This window comes from Pan paniscus, chromosome 1, assembly GCF_029289425.2.
Source record: "Pan paniscus chromosome 1, NHGRI_mPanPan1-v2.0_pri, whole genome shotgun sequence".
Classification (NCBI taxonomy): Eukaryota; Metazoa; Chordata; class Mammalia; order Primates; family Hominidae; genus Pan; species Pan paniscus.
Genome location: NC_073249.2, coordinates 210,049,136 through 210,068,614, shown reverse-complemented (window position 1 = coordinate 210,068,614; position 19,479 = coordinate 210,049,136). Strand labels below are relative to the sequence as shown.

At 48.9% G+C, this 19,479-nt stretch overlaps 1 protein-coding gene across 2 annotated transcripts in view; it reads right to left on the bottom strand.

The window, feature by feature from the left end:
- Nucleotides 1-6,191: 6,191 nt before the first annotated feature.
- The window catches only part of PADI2 (peptidyl arginine deiminase 2), a 52,692-nt gene continuing 39,404 nt past the window's right edge, over nt 6,192-19,479 (bottom strand). For both annotated transcript variants that reach the window (XM_003814448.5, XM_034956578.3), the window contains 6 exons: nt 18,697-18,848; nt 15,111-15,255; nt 14,288-14,381; nt 10,836-10,921; nt 9,518-9,646; nt 6,192-8,707 (listed from right to left, as the gene is read on the bottom strand). In XM_003814448.5, coding sequence (XP_003814496.1) covers nt 8,474-8,707; nt 9,518-9,646; nt 10,836-10,921; nt 14,288-14,381; nt 15,111-15,255; nt 18,697-18,848 — 840 coding nt within the window. In that variant the 3' untranslated portion in view covers nt 6,192-8,473. The remainder of the gene's footprint in view (nt 8,708-9,517; nt 9,647-10,835; nt 10,922-14,287; nt 14,382-15,110; nt 15,256-18,696; nt 18,849-19,479) is intronic.

The following is a 19,479-nucleotide window of genomic DNA, read 5'->3' as shown; positions in this document are numbered from 1 at the left end:
TCTTGAGCAAGTTGCTTAACCTCTTTGTGCATTCATTTCCTATTGTGTAAGACGGTGAAAAAGAAACAGTCGCCTTGCAGGGAGGAGAATTAAATGAGTTAGTGTCTATAGGGAGCCATCAATCTTAAATTGGTAGTGGAGAGCCCAGCTGGGGAAAGGAAAGAGGTAAAAGATAACTGTGCCTTATTAGGGGAAATAGATTATGCTTATCAGAATGGGAAGACTTCAGCATACATACAATGTCAAGGATTTCAGGCAGCTCTAAAAAATTATTTTAGAATACTGTACATATGTAATTAAATTCTCACTATGTAAAAATTTCAAGCAATATAGATAAAGCTTAAATCCCCTCAGTCACACTTCCTTTCCCAGGGGTGATTGCTATTGTCAGTTTCATGGGATTGCTTCCAGATTTTTTTCTTTGTATGTATTTACATATGTATGTTTCTACAGAAATCCATGGCTTTGCTTGCTGTTATTTTTCTATTTTATTTTATTTTATTTTTAGATGGAGTCTTGCTCTGTCTCCAGGCTGGAGTGCAGTGGTGCAATCTTGGCTCACTGCAACCTCCACCTCCTGGTTCAAGTGATTCCCCTGCCTCAGCCTCCTGAGTAGCTGGAATTACAGGTGTGTGCCACCACACCTGGCTAATTTTTGTATTTTTAGTAGAGACGGGGTTTCACCATGTTGGCCAGGCTGGTCTCGAACTGCTGACCTTGTGATCTGCTGACCTTGTGATCTGCCTGCCTCGGCCTCCCAAAATGCTGGGATTAGAGGTGTGAGACACTGTACCCGGCCATTTTTATTTTTAGAAAATACAAACGATAACATACATGTTCTGCAAGCTGCCATTTTTTCATCAAGTGCTGTGTCTTGGAGGTCTTTCCATGTTAGTATGCATAGATCCGTTTCATCATATATGCTGCAGAATATTTAAAAGCAGGGCTGTACCGTGGTTTGCTTATTCCTCAGGCAATTTCTTAAAAATGTTTTCCCTATGAGTTTAATATCAGTGAAGAAATATGTTACTGTCAGCTTCCTAAAATACAGGATTGATCATGTGGCCGCAGTGACCTCAAACCTTCAGACGGTTTCCAGGGCACCAACCCTAGTGTTTCCAGCATTACTGCAATCTATATTTTAGCTACTCACTATAATCACAATTTCCCAGACGTATTACACACCTGGACCTCTTTGTGTCTCTACTCAGCTTGGCAACCCCTCCTCCCCTCTTTGCCTAATCATTCATTTCTACTTTCACTCAGCAGTCATTCATCTTAGGACAAATGAACACCAGGCCATCCTTGGTCATTCTCCCAGCAGGAAAGATGTGTGTGTGTGTGTGTGTGTGTGTGTGTGTGTGTACACAGATTTTTGTACCTTATTCATTCCTCCATTCAGCAAGTATTTATCAGGTGCCTATTCCATCAGTGTGCCTCTCTGCTCTCCTGTCTGTCTCCCTGACTCAGCTGTCAGCTCCTTGAGGGATTAGATCATGTCTCATGCACAGGGCTTTCCAGGGAGAACAAACACCCTGGTTTGCCGAGCATAGTTCCGGATTCTTCTGTTGCCCTGATGGAATTATTTGCAGGGCTCCTCTGAGATCTCAGAAATGCCCTGGTTTAGATGAAAAATTGTGGGATCACTGGTTTTACACACAGTAGACGCTTGGCAAATGTTAATGGAAAAAAGTGAACGGATGGATGAATGAATATAATTTGCTTTTCACGATTTAGAGATGCCATCTTACTCCGAGCTGAGGACTAGAGAGAGCACATACTGAGCTACGTAGAGGTCATTTCATTATGGGCCTTATTGCCTTAGAGGGGTTTGTAGGAATCCTATAATCTCCAGACATCTTGCTTGCAGGTAGAGGTGATATCTTGTTGATAAGATACTTCTAACAGGACACCTGACATGCTAAAAACTGGTGCAAAGATAAGGTAACATTTGTGAATGAAAGAATGCTAAACTTGGGTTAGAAAGCTGTTTCTTTTTTCTTTTCTTTTTTTTTCTTTTGAGACGGTGTCTTGTTCTGTTGCCCAGGCTGCAGTGCAGTGGCATGATCTTGGCTCACTGCAACCTCTGCCTCCTGGGTTCAAGTGATTCTCCTGCTTTAGCCTCTCTAGTAGCTGGGATTATAGATGTGTGCCACCGCACCTGGCTAATTTTCGTATTTTTAGTAGAGACGGGGTTTTGTCATGTTGGCCAGGCTGGTCTTGAACTCCTGACCTCAAGTGATCTGTCCACCTTGGCCTCCCAAAGTGCTGGGATTATAGGCATGAGCCACGGCGCCCGGCTAGAAAGCTGTTTCTGAGATGTAGTCAAGAGCAGGCGCTCAGTGGGTGGGCTCCGGAGCCAGACCACCCAGGTATGAATCCCAGCTCTGCCATTTCCTGCTGAGTAATCTTGAGCAAGTCACTTCCTCTCTCTGAGCTTCAGTTTCCTCATCTGTAAGGTGGGGATAACAACCTCACAGCTTAGTTTTGAGAATTAGATGAGATGACGAATGCAAAGCATTAGGTTGAACCAACAAAAATCGCCTCTATTTGACCATTTTGACCTTCCAAATGGGATTCCATATAGTTCCACCTGGTAGGAATGCAATCAATGTTTAAGAAATGTTTGGGCTGACTTTTCTGCTTCCATTGCCTAGCTGAACAGATGTTTCCTTCTTTTATTCAAAACACATTTGCTGAGCATCAACTATGTGCCAGGAATTGCCATCAGTAGGAAAACAAAATATTCCCTTTTTTTTTTGTTTTTTGGGATGGAGTCTCGCTCTGTCCCCCAGGCTGGAGTGCAGTGGCGCAATCTCGGCTCACTACAACCTCTGCCTCCAGAGTTCTAGCGATTCTCCTGCCTCAGCCTACTGAGTAGCTGGGATTACAGGTGCTCGCCATCACGCCTGGCTAATTTTTGTATTTTAGTAGAGACTGGGTTTCACCATATTGGCCAGGCTGGTCTCGAACTCCTGACCTTAGGTGACCTGCCCGCCTTGGCCTCCCAAAGTGCTGGGATTACAGGCATGAGTCACTGTACCTGGCTGGAAAACAAAACATTCCTTTTAAAGATTGAATGTATCTCTTCAGCTCTTCAGTAACACAGTAGCCTGCGCATGGGGCCTTAGCATTCTGGTCAGAGACTGTTAGTCATCTTTGGGTATAACCAGGGCTGTCAGAAAGCAGACCTTTGCTTGTGGAAGGTGAGGGATTGAGGCGAATCTGGCGTGGCCTGAACCCAGCAGTTTGCTTAGAGACTACCCAGAGAAGACCTTTGCTTTTTCAAAGATCAGGGCTGAAAAAGAGCCCAGCTGGCCAGGGGGATGGGGTGAAGGTTTTTCACATCAGCCAGGCTTGAGGCAAGGCTGCAGAGCTGGGCTTTCTGCCTGGGAGCATTCTTTTTCTGCATGTCCAGCTGGAGAAGGGATCCTACATGCTGCCATTTGGTGTCACTCCTATATTTAGTTGCTAATAACTTTTCCATCAGCCCCCTGGACCTGATACCACTTGCCTGAGGATCCTGCATGAATCTCACTGGAGAGGCAGATTCATTCCTGGCTGCTTTTTGTTTCGGGGGAGAGACCTCCCCGCCAACCACTTCTGTGGGGTTTTGGCTATGCCAAGGTGTGGCTCTGATCCCTTCTGGAATGCTGGAGGAATCTGAGATAACGAGCTGCTCTCACCTGGGACTCCAAGTACACATTTTAGATTAAATGTAGAACCAGGCTGTATCCACAGGAACAGTGAGGGGAAAAAGAGGACCTGGTGGGGGTTCCCATCTTGACCGTGGGCAGAGGGGACCTGGCCAAAGGCAATCACCTTGCAGAGAGAGAGGGGGGTCCTGGTAACTTGGCAGCAGCCATGGTTCAGACAAGAAGACTTTCTGGAAGGGCAAGGGTCTGCATACCAAGGCCAGTGATGGCTCATATCTATTTTACATTTCTCTTTTCAATATTATAATAATAAACTTTTATTAACCATTGCAGTCAAACTAGTGGACTCTGGGGGTTTAAGGAATGTGCCTATTTCCACAATTGGCGCTCAGCCTGGCAGACAAGTTTCTAGAACAATACCTTCCAATATGATAGCCACTTGTAGCTATTGAGCACTTAAAATGTGGCTAGTCTGAATAGATGTGTGATATAAGTATAGAATACACATTAGATTTCAAAGACTTACTACCAAAAAATGAGAATGTAAAATATCTCACTGAAATTTTACATTTTAGATTACATGTTGAAATGATAATGATTTGGATAGATTGGGCTAAAGAAAATATATTATTAAAATTAATTTCACCTGCATTTTACTTTTTAAATGTGGCTACTAGGGAATTCAAAATCACATTATGTAGTTTGCATTATATTTCTATTGGAAAGTGCTGTTCAAAAGTCTCAAGGTGACACTCAGTGACCCTGAGGTGGGTGATTGGCCAAGATGTGAAAACATCACCAGGATGAACTTGTTGAACATCCCAGCATCCCTTGGGGAATTGCAGAACTAGATGGGTCAGGAAATCTATGAAAGATTGGCCTTGCAGTGGCTTGGACCACATTAGTTGGGTATAAAAGAGGATTTCAGCAGGGTGCTGGCTCACGCCTATAATCCCAGCATTTTGGGAGGCCGAGGTGGGTGGATCACAAGGTCAGGAGATCGAGACCATCCTGGCCAACATGATGAAACCCCGTTTCTACTAAAAATACAAAAATTAGCTGGGCATGGTGGTGCTTGCCTATAATCCCAGCTACTCTGGAGGCTGAGGCAGGAGAATCACCTGAACCAGGGAGCCGGAGGTGGCAGTGAGCCAAGATCATGCTACTGCACTCTCCAGTCTGGCGACAGAGCAAGACTCCGTCTCAAAAAAACAACAAAACAAAACCAAAAAAAGGGGATTTCAGAGGCCTGGGCCCCTGGGTTAAGCCTGGGAGTGAGTGAACCAGTGATTCTCATTTTGCAGTGGCCCCTTTAAAATAGCGGCACCAAGACATTGGTCCAGAAGCTCGAGATGGGACTAAGGAGTGAGAAGGGCCCCAGGTGTCTCCCAAAGAACTTGGAAGCAGCTTCTAGACTCAGCAACCAATCAGGTGACTCCATTTTAGGGCCTCAGGAGTTTGTTCACAAAAACCCTGTTAGATCATGGTTATGTTGTATGGATTTTCATACCATGGGTCAAATCACAAATACTTGTGTGTAGTAGCTGTTTATTAAAAGAACACGACATCACCCAGAGCAATGGACACGGCTGATTCCCTGCCGTGGTTGCGGTTCCCTCTTCTGGTTGTGGCAGAACTTGTCACAAGCTTGTGACTTTGTTCCTAATCCCAGCTGTGATCTTTAGATGGTTGCCTATGAGCTCCTGGTGCCCCCTCGCCCATTCAGAGGGCCAGAGTCCCCAGAGCCAATGACTGGTGCAGGTGGACAAAGACTCAGCCTCCAGACAGGACAGCTCAGAGGTGCCATTTATGCTCCAGAGCTCTCCAGGGATCGGTCTGAGGCTTCACCTCACACTCTTGTATGGTTTCTTCCCTTTCCTTGGCCTGCTCCCCCAGTTACCATCTTGGTTTCCCTGGAGGCTCCTTTTTTTTTTTTTTTTTTTTTTTGAGACAGGGTCTTGCTCTGTCATGTGGGTTGGAATGTAGTGCAGTGGGAAGATCGTGGCTCCCTGCAGACTCCATGTCCTAGGCTCAGTCGATCCTCTTGCCTCAGCCTCCCAAGTAGCTGGGACTACAGGCATGTGCCACCATGCCCAGCTAATTTTTAAAATTTTTTATAGAGATGGGGGTCTCACTATGTTGCCTAAGCTGGTATGAAACTCTTGGGCTCAAGGGATCCTCCTGCCTTGGCCTCCCAAAGTGCTGAGGTTACAGGCATGAGCCACTGCGCCGGCCACTTCTTAATAAATCACTTGTTCCCGAATGCTCACCTCAGGCTCTGCTCCTGGGGAACCCCATCAGAACAACATAGTCAGACTTTATTGCGGGTACTGGTCTTGACCTTCGGTGATGGCCATGTAATATGCAGTCGCTGAGTGTGTCGGGGATTCCGAACCCTCAAGATACCTATGCTGAGAGCCCAGACCCTGTGCCCAGAACAGCAGGGGCTGCAGGACCAGGAGGGCCCAGTGTGTGGCTTGCCTCACTCCAGGCCGTGTCTATGAAGCAGCAAAGAACATCACACCAACAGCCATATGACTTCCCCTTGGACCATTTATTTCATTGTTCTTTAGTCGAGCTCTTCCCTAAACATCTTTAGATCTCCACCACAGGCTCTTTCCCAGAAATTTGAAACTGTGTTCTTCTTGCCATCTTCACGACATCCCCTGCCCTCTTACATAAGATATTTCAACATCAAGGTGGAAACAGGAACTTAGCTGAGTTTTGCAACAGAGAAGCGTATTCTAGGCCTACATTTATAGAAAGTGGGGGTGGGGAAGAGCCATGAGTCCACGGGGGTATATCCACACCGAGGGTTGTCACACTGGGTGGGCAAGTGAGATGGGAACGGGTGTGTGAGTCCTGGGAGTTTCAGAAACACCAGAAATTACCGACATCATTGGGGAAAGCCTTAGAAAAATCTATAAAGACACACTGTCTGCACATGGGAGGCGCTCACTTCCCCCTCATGTAGACTAAAAAAAAAAAAAAAAAAAAAGAAAGAAAACCCATAAACCCACATTAACCAAACACACACACACATGACAAACTCTAAGTCTCCAGACAGACACCCTCAAATAGGCACTTGGTGTTTTCAGCTCTGGGGCAGGAGAGATCTGGGGCTTTGGCCTCCAAAGGCAGGAGCTGCTGTCCCCAGAGAGGAGACAACAGCTTCCGGAGGCTCTGGGGACTCATTGGATGGGTACTGGCTAGGTAGATGGGAAGGGGGCCTGTTGAAAGAAGACCCCCCCCCCCCACTGCCCATGTCACCACAACAGTGACTTGCTGGAAGTTTTGTGCCCTGTGGATTTCTGAATATAGTGGACTGGCATTTCTAAAGAGCGCATCACTGAAGGGGCAGAGGCTGGCCTTTAAATGTGGGCTTTGCATGTTGGGGAGTGATGGGTTCCATGCCAGTAGGGACCAGGTCCAGACTGCTACTAACCACTGTGTTTGCAGAGCCCAACGCCGTGCCTGGCGCTTAGTGGCATACAACAAATGTTTGTTGAATGGTTGAAGGAAATAATCCCAAATGAAAATCTTGTTCCTCCAAGAATATAAATTACATTATAACCTTTTCATTGGTTATAAATCGGTTCTTCAAAATGGGATTATAATTCATTTATTCTTCTGGCCCTAAAGGAACTTTTAAAGATTGAAACTGAGTCTTTTTAGTTGGAGCCAGGGAATGAATCTGGGTATGTCCAAATGAGAGGGTCTTTGGCAAATGCACTGGTGAATTTCAATGGGATAATCAAACCACCCCTAAGTTGGCAGCTGACCCAGAACTGGCTGTTGGGCTGGAGGGTAGGCCAGGGTCCTTATGTGTTGGATCTGATGTCCGGAGAGGAGGGGCTGGTCACTTATTGTGCCCCAGGGAAGGCCTGAATCTGGCTGCTGGTGAACAAGTTCTTGTCTAGCTGCCTGGACAGATGGCACCAGGAATAAAAAGGAAGAAAGTCAAGGCAGTGGAAGGAGGAAGGTCAGGGAGTGGCCAGAGAATCAAGGACCAGGCAAGAGAAGATGGATATGGCTGACCAGGGGCATCTTTACACATTGAACTCTCAGGTCACAAGTATGCTGGTCTGGGGAGAAATCCCCATGCATGCGGGGGAGCCTGCATCCCTGAGACAGATGAGGCAAAAGGAGCATCCCACACGTGGGGAAACCTGCTCAGATGAAATGTTTCCAGGAAGGTTCTAAGCTAACTTACTGGACCCTCAGGGAGTGGGGAGGACTAGCCAACAGTGTCCACACTGCAGAGAGAAAGCCAAGAGGATTTGAGAGGTTGGTAAGGAATGAATAATTGGGGGTGGCCACCTGGAAACCCTGAGGGAGATGTATTTGAAATGACGATGGCAGTTCAAGATACATCTAGGGTCCCAAGGTCCTGGGGTCCCTTTCCATGGATTCTACCTTGATTTTCAGAGCATGGCTGCTGGAAGAACTGGCAATCCCAGAATCTCCTTCCCTTCTCCCCTCATTCAGTGTCAGATTAGAGACTCAAAATTCTTTGGGGAGCAGTTTGGGCACATGGTTTGCTGTGTTTTGTTGTGTTCTGTTCCTTATGTCAGGGCTACAGAGACACTGGCCCAGCTATTTTCAGCAGGGACAGAGTCGAGGCTCACTGGGGATGGCTTCAGAGGACACTGAGGCCCCTCTCAGGGAGGGCAAGGCACAGATACCCCAAATTCCACCCCACGTCCCAAAGGTCTCCCAGCGGGGCTGTCCAGTCCATGTCAGCAGAAGGCTCTGGGCGTGTGAGGGAGGGTCTGGAGAACTAAGGGAAGGAGGCAAACACCAGGGCCCCTGGCAGGTCAGGGCACCATGTGCCACCACTTGAAGGTGAACGGCTTCCTGCGGACGTTGGTGCCACAGTGGACTTCCCCCAGAAATTTGTGGTAGGCAGAAATGTCGTCGATGAAGGTGCATTCGAGGCCCAGGGGCTCCAGGAGGCCACGCACATGCATCTCCAGGCAGCATTCCTCCTCAACCTGTGGCCCGAATGGCTTGGGGATGCCCAGGTCCTTGTCCAGCACGATCATGTTCACCTGTGACAGGGGATTGCGATGGCAACAGCTTCCATTTAGTGAGCACCTAGTACACAGATGCCTATCCTAAGCTCATGGAACCCTCACGGCAACCCTATGAAGTAGTAACTGTGATTGGATAGGGACGGAGTGGGGCTAAGTCACTAACAAATGGCAGAGCTGAAGTGGAAAACCAGGCAATCTGCCTCTGTATGTATGTGTATGCAAAAGCATTCACATATGTCTGTACATGTATGTATACGTGGCTATATATGGATGCATCAGTGTGTACATGTACATGTGTATGAATGCGCACACACGTATGGGTATGTATGCATTTATGTGTGCATGTGTATTTCTGTGTGTGCATGTGTGTATATATGTTCATGCGTGCATGTGTGTTTCTGTGTGCATGTGTGTGTATATATGTGTCCATGCATGCACGTGTGTTTATGTGTGCTCATGTGTGTATATATGTGTCCATGTGTGCATATGTATTGTTCTAACCTCTTTTTATGTTATAGAAGACTCCCCTCTATGTAACAGAAATCCCTCCTGTACATAAAGGACTTCTAATCTTTTGCACAGCACTTTCCTATCTGTTAAGGAAAAGGGTTCCCAGTATCCCAGTGAAGCAGCTAGGATGAGCATATCACCCCTAGGAGGAAATGGAGGCCCAGAGAGGGCAAGTGCCTGAGGTGAGGTCACACAGCAGCTCAGCCAGGATTGGGACCTGGGCCTCCCCATTGGACAGCTTCAGCTGAGGGGTCCTTCTGGATCTGGCTGCCCTGTACTGGCATGGGGCGAGGGTTGGGGTCTGCAGGGCCTCACCATGTTTGGGAAGAAGGCTCTGGCACGGTGGTCCTCGTCCATCTTGAACAGAGCGGGCAGGTCAATGATGTCCTGCTCTGTCAGTCCCAGCTCCTTCTTGAGGATGTCACGGTTCCAGTCCAGGCAGCGCTGGGTAGGAGAAAGGAGGGAGGGCATGCAGGTGAGGGGGACACACACCGGCCACCTTGTCAACCCCATCCCTGTCTGCAGCACCAGGCCAGGGGCCCCGGCACTCCAGAGAGACTTCTAGCAGTCAGCGGGCGCCTCTGCAGCCTCTCCCTGGCCCTGTCCACTGGGGTTCAGGAACAGCAGTCATAATAGGACAGAGGAAGGTCACAGATGTCAGAACAGCAGCTGCCATTTCCTGAGCACTCACTAGAGCCGGTCCCTGTGCTAAGTGCTTCCCACACAGCACCTCAGTGACCCCTCGGGCCACCCCACGAGCTGAGGATAACACTGATGATTTTGGTAATAACAAAAGCTAATGCGTACATGTGCCTAGTACTGTTCTAAGCGCATTACATAGATTGCCTATTTAAGCTCCAGCCCTGTAATATAGATGCTATTATTATTCCCTTTTAATTTTTTTTTTAAGACTGAGTCTCACTCTGTTGCCCATGCCGGAGTGCAGTGGCACGATCTCGGTTCACTGCAACCTCCACTTCCTGGGTTCAAGTGATTCTTCTGCCTCAGCCTCCCAAGTAGCTGGGATTATAGGCGCCCGCCACCACGCCAGGCTAATTTTTGTATTTTTGGTAGAGATGGGGTTTCAACATGTTGGGCATGTTGGCCTTGAACTCCTGACCTCAGGTGATCTGCCCACCTCAGTCTCCCAAAGAGTTGGGATTACAGGCATGAGCCACCAGGCCTGGCCAAAATTTTTATTTATTTTTTTTGTAGAGACAAGTGTCTCACTATGTTGCCCAGGCTGGTCTCAAACCCCTGGCCTGAAGCAATCCTCCCGCCTTGGCTTCCCAAAGCTCTGAGATTACAGGCATGAGACACTGTGTCTGGCCCCCATTATCCCCTTTTTACAGTTGAGAGACCCAAAGACAGCCTTAGTGAGTTGCCCATGGTCCTACCTCCCCAAGTGAGGGGGCGGCACAATTTGGCACTTCTTTAACCCTGGGACTTTAGCCCAGCAGCAAAGCAAGGAGGCTGGCTGGATGCTGGTGGAGGCTCTTCCCTGTGCTGCTGTGCTCGGGGTCAGGAGCTCCTGAGCCCTTGGCCATTCTCTACGGAAGCCCCAAGGATGTAAGGGCCTGAGCCTCATCCCTCCCAGGGGCCCTCTGGCCCTGCACCCCTGCCCTGCTCTCACCTGGAAGTACAGGTTCTCCTGCACAAGGCTCTCGTTGGACAGAATCTTGTTGATGGTGATTCGCTTGCTGCTCATCCCACCCAAGCCTGTGGGGGTCAAAGGACAGGGGATGGTCAAGCTTTAGATACCCAGGCTGAGTGTTCCCCTTTTGCCAAGATCCTCCAGCCCCGGGCTAACTGCTGGACTGGGACTGGGGAGATGGGACTGGGGAGAGGCTGGATCACAGGAGGGCACTCCCAGGCAAAATCAGGCCCCTCTCTGTCTGGGGAGGGCAGCACACACTCTTTTCTCCAGAGTTGACCATGACATCTGAGCCAGGACAGTGGTGGCAGCTGCCTTGCTCTTGCTTTGGCCAGTGGGATCAGGGGTGCTACAAGTAGCCCCCTGGTTCTCCCACCTAGAGCCTACTCCTAAGGATGAGCAGCTGACCAGCATGAATGTGGCAGAAGCAGCATGGCCAAAGGGGACACCCTTCCTGTTTTCCAGAGCTGCCTCATCTTGGCTGCTGCTCTGGAGTGGCCTGCGTCTGCCTCCTGTACCACACGATGGCTTATGTGGCTTCCAGCTTGATTAGTAATGCCTAATGCTCAATGAGCACCTACTATGTGGCCGACGCTCTTCTAAACGCTTTACATTGAATTAACTCATGGATCCTCCCCACATTTCTATGGGGTAGTCACTACCCTGAAAAATGAGGAAACTGAGGCACAGAGAAGTTATGTGACTTGTTTCAGGACTTACATCTAGCAAGCGGCAGAGTTGGTGTGCAGATCAGGCAGTCTGATTCCAGAGCCTATGCTCTTAACCTATTATTTATTTATTTATTTTGGCCTTATCTGGGAAGAGCCTGCTGGTCCATTGCACTTCCCAGGTTTATAACTGGACAGCAGCAAAGATGCCCAGCTATAAGCTGGATGTAATCTTTGAGGCTTAGGGACTCAGAAGGGAGGGTCCAGGTAGAGACAGAAAACTTTAGGGATCTGTGATTTTCTAAAACTGATCCAAGTTCAGGGGATAGATTGATATAAGCATTTTTCTGGAGGGCAAGTCTGTAGTTTTTATAATCTTTTAAAGGGATGTGTTTTCCCCAAACATTGTGGGCTCTGGTCCAGCGGAGATCTTGGCTCTTTGGCATTGCCTGGTTCACCTTCCTCCCCAGGTCTCCTATGTGCTTCTACTCTCTGCTGACTGCACATCCACGCATCCTCTCTCTCTCTGTCCCAATTACATGAATGTCTAAGTCCAGGAGATAATGTTTCACTCCTGAACTGACAACAACGATGCCTGACCATGCCTTCTGTCCATCAAAGTCCAGTTTTCTTCCTGTCCCCAAACTGTATTCTATCTATTTTCTCTCTATCTCTCTTTCTAAAATACAAAGAGAAATCTGGGGCACTGCTTGCCCCTATTTGTACAAAAATAATGGTCCCTATATCCTATGGGTAGTTTTTGAAGGTATGTTTAATATTAGAGAGGAAGCCTCCAGGAAGTCAGGACTCAAGCTTGCCAATCCAAGAACAAACTTCCCATCGGTGGGGAATTTAAAAAGGGTGGTGGTGTTAAATTGGTCTTGTCTGTCCTAGACACCAGTGACAGTCAGGAACACTGTCTTTGGATCTGAGGGGCAGTCATGTAAGAATCAACCAGCTGCGGGAACTCAGGCTTTCAGGCATGAGATATATTATGGATACCAACCTGAAAAGTGACAAAAGTAATTTAAGAAAAAAATAGGCCGAGCATGGTGGCTCACGCCTGTAATCCCAGCACTTTGGGAGGCCGAGGCGGGTGGTTCATGAGGTCAGGAGATTGAGACCATCCCGGCTAACATGGTGAAACCCCACCTCTACTAAAAATACAAAAAATTAGCCGGGCGTGGTGGCGGGCGCCTGTAATCCCAGCTACTTGGGAGGCTGAGGCAGGAGAATGGCTTGAACCTGGGAGGCGGAGCTTGCAGTGAGCCGAGATGGCACCACTGCACTCCAGCCTGGACGACAGAGTGAGACTGTGTCTCAAAAAAAAAAAAAAAAAGTATAACGGATATAGAGAGTGCTGATGGTTAGTCAGCATGGTAGATGTATTTAATGTCCCGGAACTGTGTCCTTACAAGTGGTTAAAATAACAAATGTGTTAGATTAGGTATATTTTATCACAATAAAAAATGTGTTGGACATAAGGATGGCAATGGCAAACACTGGGGACTACTAGAGTGGGGAGGGAGAGAGGAGGGAAAGAGTTGAATGACTAACTGTTGTCTACTATGCTCAGTACCTGCGTGATGGGATCATTCATACCCCAAATCACACAATACACCCAGGTAACAAACCTGCACATGTACCCCCTGAATCTAAAATAGAAGTTGAAAAAGAAAAAAAAGAAGTATGAGGAATTGGCATGGTGTCTCTAACCTGGCTGGTTGTCTCCACCTGATCATCTTTCCCTCTTTCCGTCATTAATTCAAATGCAAACCTCATCCCGTCTATGTCTGTCCCAATTATGTGAATGTCTAAACGTAAAAGATAATGTCTCACTTCTGGACTGACAACCACGATGTCTGACCATGCCTTTTGCCCACTAAAGTCCACTTTTCTTCCTGTCCCTAAATTGTATTGTATCTATTTTCTCTCTATCTCTCTTTCTAAAATACAAGCTCCTTGAATGCAGATTGCACATCAGTTTTCTTTTCTTTTTCAAAATTTTTATTATAGAGAGGCTGGGTGTGGTGGCTCATGCCTGTAATTCCAGCACTTTGGGAGGCTGAGGCGGGTGGATCACCTGAGGACAGGAGTTCAAGACCAGCCTGACCAACATGGTGAAGCCCAGTTTCTACTAAATAAAAAAAAATTAGCTGGGCATAGTGGTGCCTGCCTGTAATCCCAGCTACTTGGGAGGCTGAGGCAGGAGAATCGCTTGAACCTGGGAGGCGGAGGTTGTAGTGAGCCAAGATTTCACCATTGCACTCCAGCCTGGGCAATAAGAGTGAAACTCTGTCTCAAAAAAAAAAAAAAAGTATTATGAAAATGGGGCTCTCACTATGTTGCCCAGATTGGTCTCGAACTCCCGGACTCAAGTGATCCTCCTTCTTCAGCCTCCAAAGGTGTTGGAATTGTAGGCATGAGCCACCAGACCCAGCTGCATGTCAGTTTTCAACCATTTAACCCTCCACTGGGTCTGGTGCCATTTAAAGTATACGCTAGGGCTTGAAGATGCGCTATGCACTGCTGGTGACACTAAGGAGCTGTGGGCAGCTCACAGTCCACCCAACCACAGCAAGGGTCACAGGAGGCCAGAGGTGCTTCCCAGCATGGCGACCTCACAAACCCCTGATCAGGCCGGACACCCAGGGAAGTGGAGCTGTGTGCTCAGGGACAAAGTGCTTATCTGCCCCACCCTCCCGAGGGTCTCTCTGGGGCCTCCAGCTCGCCACTTCCTGTCAAGGCCCTGTGGCCACTCACCTTTGAACATGATGGCCTCTCCATGGCCGTCCTTCTGCTTCTCTCGGAAGAGCTTGTAGCAGGCCGAGGTGCTGGCCATGAGTAGCAGGAATTTCTGCAAGAGACAGTCCAGAGGGACAGAGTCAGCAGTGGGAAGGCACCCAAGGAGCACGGGGAAGCCCTGCGCTGAGGACCCAGTGCCTTGCCTGCTCATCGCCTCAGGCCTCCCATGCCGAGTGGCAAAGGCTGACGGGGAGGGTGTTCTCTGCTTCAGAGGAATATTTCTCACCTTTCCTCTACCTCAGCAATGTCACCAGATCAAGGCTCAGAGTCAAAGGTGGACTTGGACAGGACATCTCCAAGTTGCCAAGCAGCCACACAATTTGCAGAGAATTTCCAGGGTATGAAGTTGTACCCGTAAGAAAATGAAAGAACCTCTTTCCAGTGCCACAGGTGCATACCCTATTTCTCTCTAGAGCGTTACCGCCAACACAATAGCCACTAGCCTTGTGTGACTATTGAACACTTGAGCTGTGGCTAGTCTGAATTTAGGTGTGTCATGTGAGTAAAATCTTTGCCAGATTTTGAAGATTTAGTATGAGAAAAGAATTTAAATCTCTCGTTAATAATTTTTAGGCTGATTATGTGTTGCAGTGCTAACATTTTGGATTTATGGGGTTAAAATTTTACCTGCCACAGCAACAACATGCAAACCAGCTTCAGCCTACTTCCTCCTTCCTTTATGCTGTCGAGTTCCTCTAGCTCTTGCCCTCTGCTGGCAGGGGCTGGTAATATATTGGTTTGCCGCTACCGCATTCACTCCAGCCTCAGGAGGCTAGCTTACCTTTGTGCCGGGGATGGGGACAAAGGACATGAACTCATCCACGTGGCCCACAGTCAGCCAGTCTGAGTAGAGCTCCACGGGCGCCTGCACCTGCTGGGCCTTCAGGAAGTCACGCACCACCTTGGTCATCCTCCGACCACCAGACCTGGAGAAGGGAGGAAGAGGAGTTTCAGTAAATTACCCACCGCACCAGAGGGCCTGCAAGAGGAGTTTGGTCTCTGGGACCCACCTCGGACCCAGAGTGGCATCAGCAGAGAAGTCCCAGGAAGGAGACTAGGTTGGGTTAAGAGACCCTGGCGCAGGCAGTAAGGCGTTTGAGTCCCAGGGGAAAGAGTAGGTGTGAGTTGCAGCTGCGGCCTGTGTGAAGGGCAGGGAGCCCAGGCTTCAGCCCTCGAGGGTGCCAGTGAGTGTGCAGAGGCTACCTTTTGTGTGCGGGAGTCCCACCTGGCCTGCTGGACGGGGCTAGGGCACAGGAGGGCTCCAAAATCTGCCCTCATCCATGTGCCTCTTTGCTACATTAACTTCTACTTACTTTAATCTTTTTTTTTTCCCCCGAGATGGAGTCTTGCTATGTTGCCCAGGCTGGAGTGCAGTGGCATGATCTTGGTTCACTGCAACCTCTGCCTCCCGGGTTCAAGCAATTCTCCTGCCTCAGCATCCTGAGTAGCTGGGACTACAGGCGTGTGCCACCACGCCCGGCTAATTTTTGTATTTTTAGTAGAGACAGGGTTTCACCATGTTGGCCAAGCTGGTCTTGAACTCCTGACCTCATGATCCGCCCTCCTTGGCCTCCCAAACTGCTGGGATTACAGGTGTGAGCCACTGTGCCTGGACTTACTTTAATCTTTAATCAGTTCAAGAGAAACCTCCTCCAGGAAGCCTTTCCTCATTTCTTTTTTTTTGTGTGTTTGTTTTTTGTATTTTGAGACGGAGTCTAACTCTGTCACCAGTGCAGTGGCATGATCTCAGCTCACTGCAATATCTCCCTCCCTGGTTCAAGCGATCCTCCTTCCTCAGCCTCCCAAGTAGCTGGGACTACAGGTGCCCACCACCTCGCCCAGCTAATTTTTTTGCATTTTTAGTAGAGATGGGGTTTTACCATGTTGGCCAGGATGGTCTCGATCTCTTGACTTCGTGATCTGCCCACCTCAGCTTCCCAAAGTGCTGGGATTACAGGTGTGAGCCACCGCTCCCGGCCAGCCCTTCCTCATTTCTAGACCCCCCAAGGTCTTCAATCTCTCCATTATCCTCCTAAGATAACCCTAGCTCCTTAGGGTGGCCAACAAATTCCTTTCTGATCTGGCTCCTGGCCGGCCCTCCTCCCTCGCTTCCCTCCCTTCCCCCTGGTTCTGTCTGCTCCAGCCACCTGCTACACTTGCTATCCCTTGGGGCTTTTCCCTTTGCTGTTCCTTCTGTATGGAATGCGCTTCCTTTACAATCTCCTGATGGCTGCCTACTTCTTAACATCCAAGCCTCAACTCTAGTCACATCTTCAAAAAAACAACAGCTAAGGCACCCCTGTCCCCAGGAATATTTTATCATGTCACCCTGTTTTATCTTCTCCATTGCCTGTATCAGCATTCAGAATTATCTAATTGATTTACTTGATTCCATGTTTATTTTCTGTACTGCCCTTACCCAATTATAAACTCCCTGAGAGCTGGGACTTCATCTGTTCTGGTCACTGCTGTATCCCCAGAGCCTAGAATAGTGCCTGGCACAGAGTAGTTTCTCAATAAATATTTGTCTTTAAGGGGCCCCCCTGAGCTCCTCGAGGGGGTTCAGGGCCACTCCCTGGGCTGACCTGACTCCCTGTCATTCTTTCTATCGTTGTAAGTCCCTCCATTTCATCAGGGTCTATTTGCATGCCTGAGACCTCTGCCATCTCCTTGAAGGCAGGGGCTGGGCTTCCTGTTTGGGACCCTGTGCCTGACACAGGGCCTGGCACTTGGCTGGTGCTCAGGAAATGGTTGCTGAGTGAATGAGTGGCCACTGAGTGGAGGGAGAAGGAGGCAAAAGTGGGCAAACAGTTGCTGGCTGTGCCAGTGGCCTCCCCGCAGAAGGCTGAGCATCCCATGTGGCTCGGAGGAACCTGGCGGCCAAATCCTGGCTGACCCCATCTGTGCAGGCTCCTGGCAGCCCTTTTGTGACGTGAGAACCGAAGGTATTCACTCTCTCCCCAGCGACTGCCCTGACAAGGAAGAATCTGTCTTTTCACTGGCTGGTGGGTCAACTGGGCAGGGAGTGAGGAGAATCACGGACAGGCCAGGGAGCCAGGGACTCATATTTCTGGGGCAGGACCACGTCTGCTCATACCTCTTTTAAGTATGGTAGCCCTGAGGATTCATTGGTACACTCCCACTCATACCTGTCAGTTTTCCTTCTCTGGACTCCTCCATCCCTTCCCCAGCTGATTTATTTAATATTTTATTTTATTTCATTTTGTTTTTTGAGACGTAGTTTCACTCTTGTTGCCCAGGCTGGAGTGCAATGGCGCGATCTCGGCTCACTGCAACCTCTGCCTCCTGAGTTCAAGTGATTCTTCTGCCTCAGCCTCCTGAGTAGCTGGGATTACAGGCATGTGCCACCAAGCCCGGCTAATTTTGTATTTTTAGTAGAGATGAGATTTCTCCATGTTGGTCAGGCAGGTCTCAAACTCCCGACCTCATGTGATCCACCCGCCTCGGCCTCCCAAAGTACTGGGATTACAGGCGTGAGCCACCGCACCAGGCCTAATTTTTTTTGCCAAAGTCTCTCTCTCACCCAGGCTGGAGTGCAGGGCATGATCTCAGCTCAATGCAACCTCTGCCTCCCAGGTTCAAGCAATTCTCATGCCTCAGCCTCCCAAGAAGCTGGGATTACCACAATGCCTGCTAATACTTGTATTTTTAGTAAAGACGAAGTTTTGCCATGTTGTCCAGGCTGGTCTCGAACTCCTGGTCTCAAGCAATCTGCTTGCCTCGGCCTCCCAAAGTGCTGGGACTATAGGCATGGGTCACTGTGCCCAGCCTATTTATTTATCTATTTATTTATTTTTGAGATGAGGTCTCACTCTGTTGCCAGGCTGGAGTGCAGTGGTGTGATCTCAGCTCACTGCAACCTCCACCTCCCAGGCTCAAGCGATCCTCTCACCTCAGCTTCCTGAGTAGCTGGGACTACAGATGGATGCCACCATGCCTGGCTAATTTTTGTATTTTTTGTAGAGAAAGGGTTTTGCCATGTTGCCCAAGCTGGTCTCAAACCCCTGGACTCAAGCGATCTGCCCACCTTGGCCTCCCAAAGTGTTGGGATTACAGGTGAGAGCCACCGTGCCCCACCAGCCAGCTGATTTATAATCTCATTATACACCTTTCCATTTGGGGAAAAGAGTTGTTTATTTAGTTATATATTAGATCCTAAATCACACAGACATATAAAGGCTAGCTTGATTTTCTTTCCAAGAGTGTCAGTCTCTTAACAGGAAGTTGTGGGAGGGAATAATTCCCCCAGCCACTTGCTCCATGTGTGAGCAACCCAGGCCACCCCAAAAGAGAAACAGTGACTTCCCCACTCCCACAGCCCCTAGCCCCAGCCTGGCTTCTCTTACAGAGGAAAGCTGCTCCCGATGAGGATGCGGCCAAGCGGGTATGTCTTGCCGTTCACGGTCACTGGGGGACTGACCTCCAGGTTTCCAAACGAGTCAAGGCTGGTGACAGACTCAAAGAGGGGCTCCCGGGTCACGTAGCCAAAATCTGGGCCCTAGGCAGAGGGCACACACCTGTGTTAGTCTTCTGCAGCCAGGGTCCTCAGCCCCCAAGCCAGCCACCCTCTTTTATCACCTTCAGTCTGGGTCTGTGGGCACCTAGTTTCCAGGCGGGTTGTCCACGGTCTTCCTATGATTAACAAAGAGCAGGGGCCTGGGCATGGGGAGGCTGAGTGTGTGAGCATCTCGGTGTAAGTGTGAGAGTGCGAGTGAGTGTGAGAGTGAGTGTGAGTGTGAATGTGAGTGTGTGGGCATCTGCATTCCTGTGTATGCCTCTATTTCCCAAGCACAGATACATATTGGTGATTTCAGAATTAGTCCGCATTTTATGCTATGCACTTTCAGTTTCCCCATCTGTTGTTGTTTTTTTTTTTTTTTCTGAGATGGAGTCTTGCTCTGTCGCCCAGGCTGGAGTGCGGTGGCATGATCTCAGCTCACTGCAACCTGTGCCTCTTGGTTCAAGTGATTCTCCTGCCTCAGCCTCCCCAGTGGCTAGGATTATAGGCAAGCACCACCCCTGGCTAATTTTTGTATTTTTAGTAGAGATGGGGTTTCACTGGGTTGCCCAGGCTGGTCTCGAACTCCTGACCTCAAGTGATCCACCCACCTTGGCCTCCCAAAGTGTTG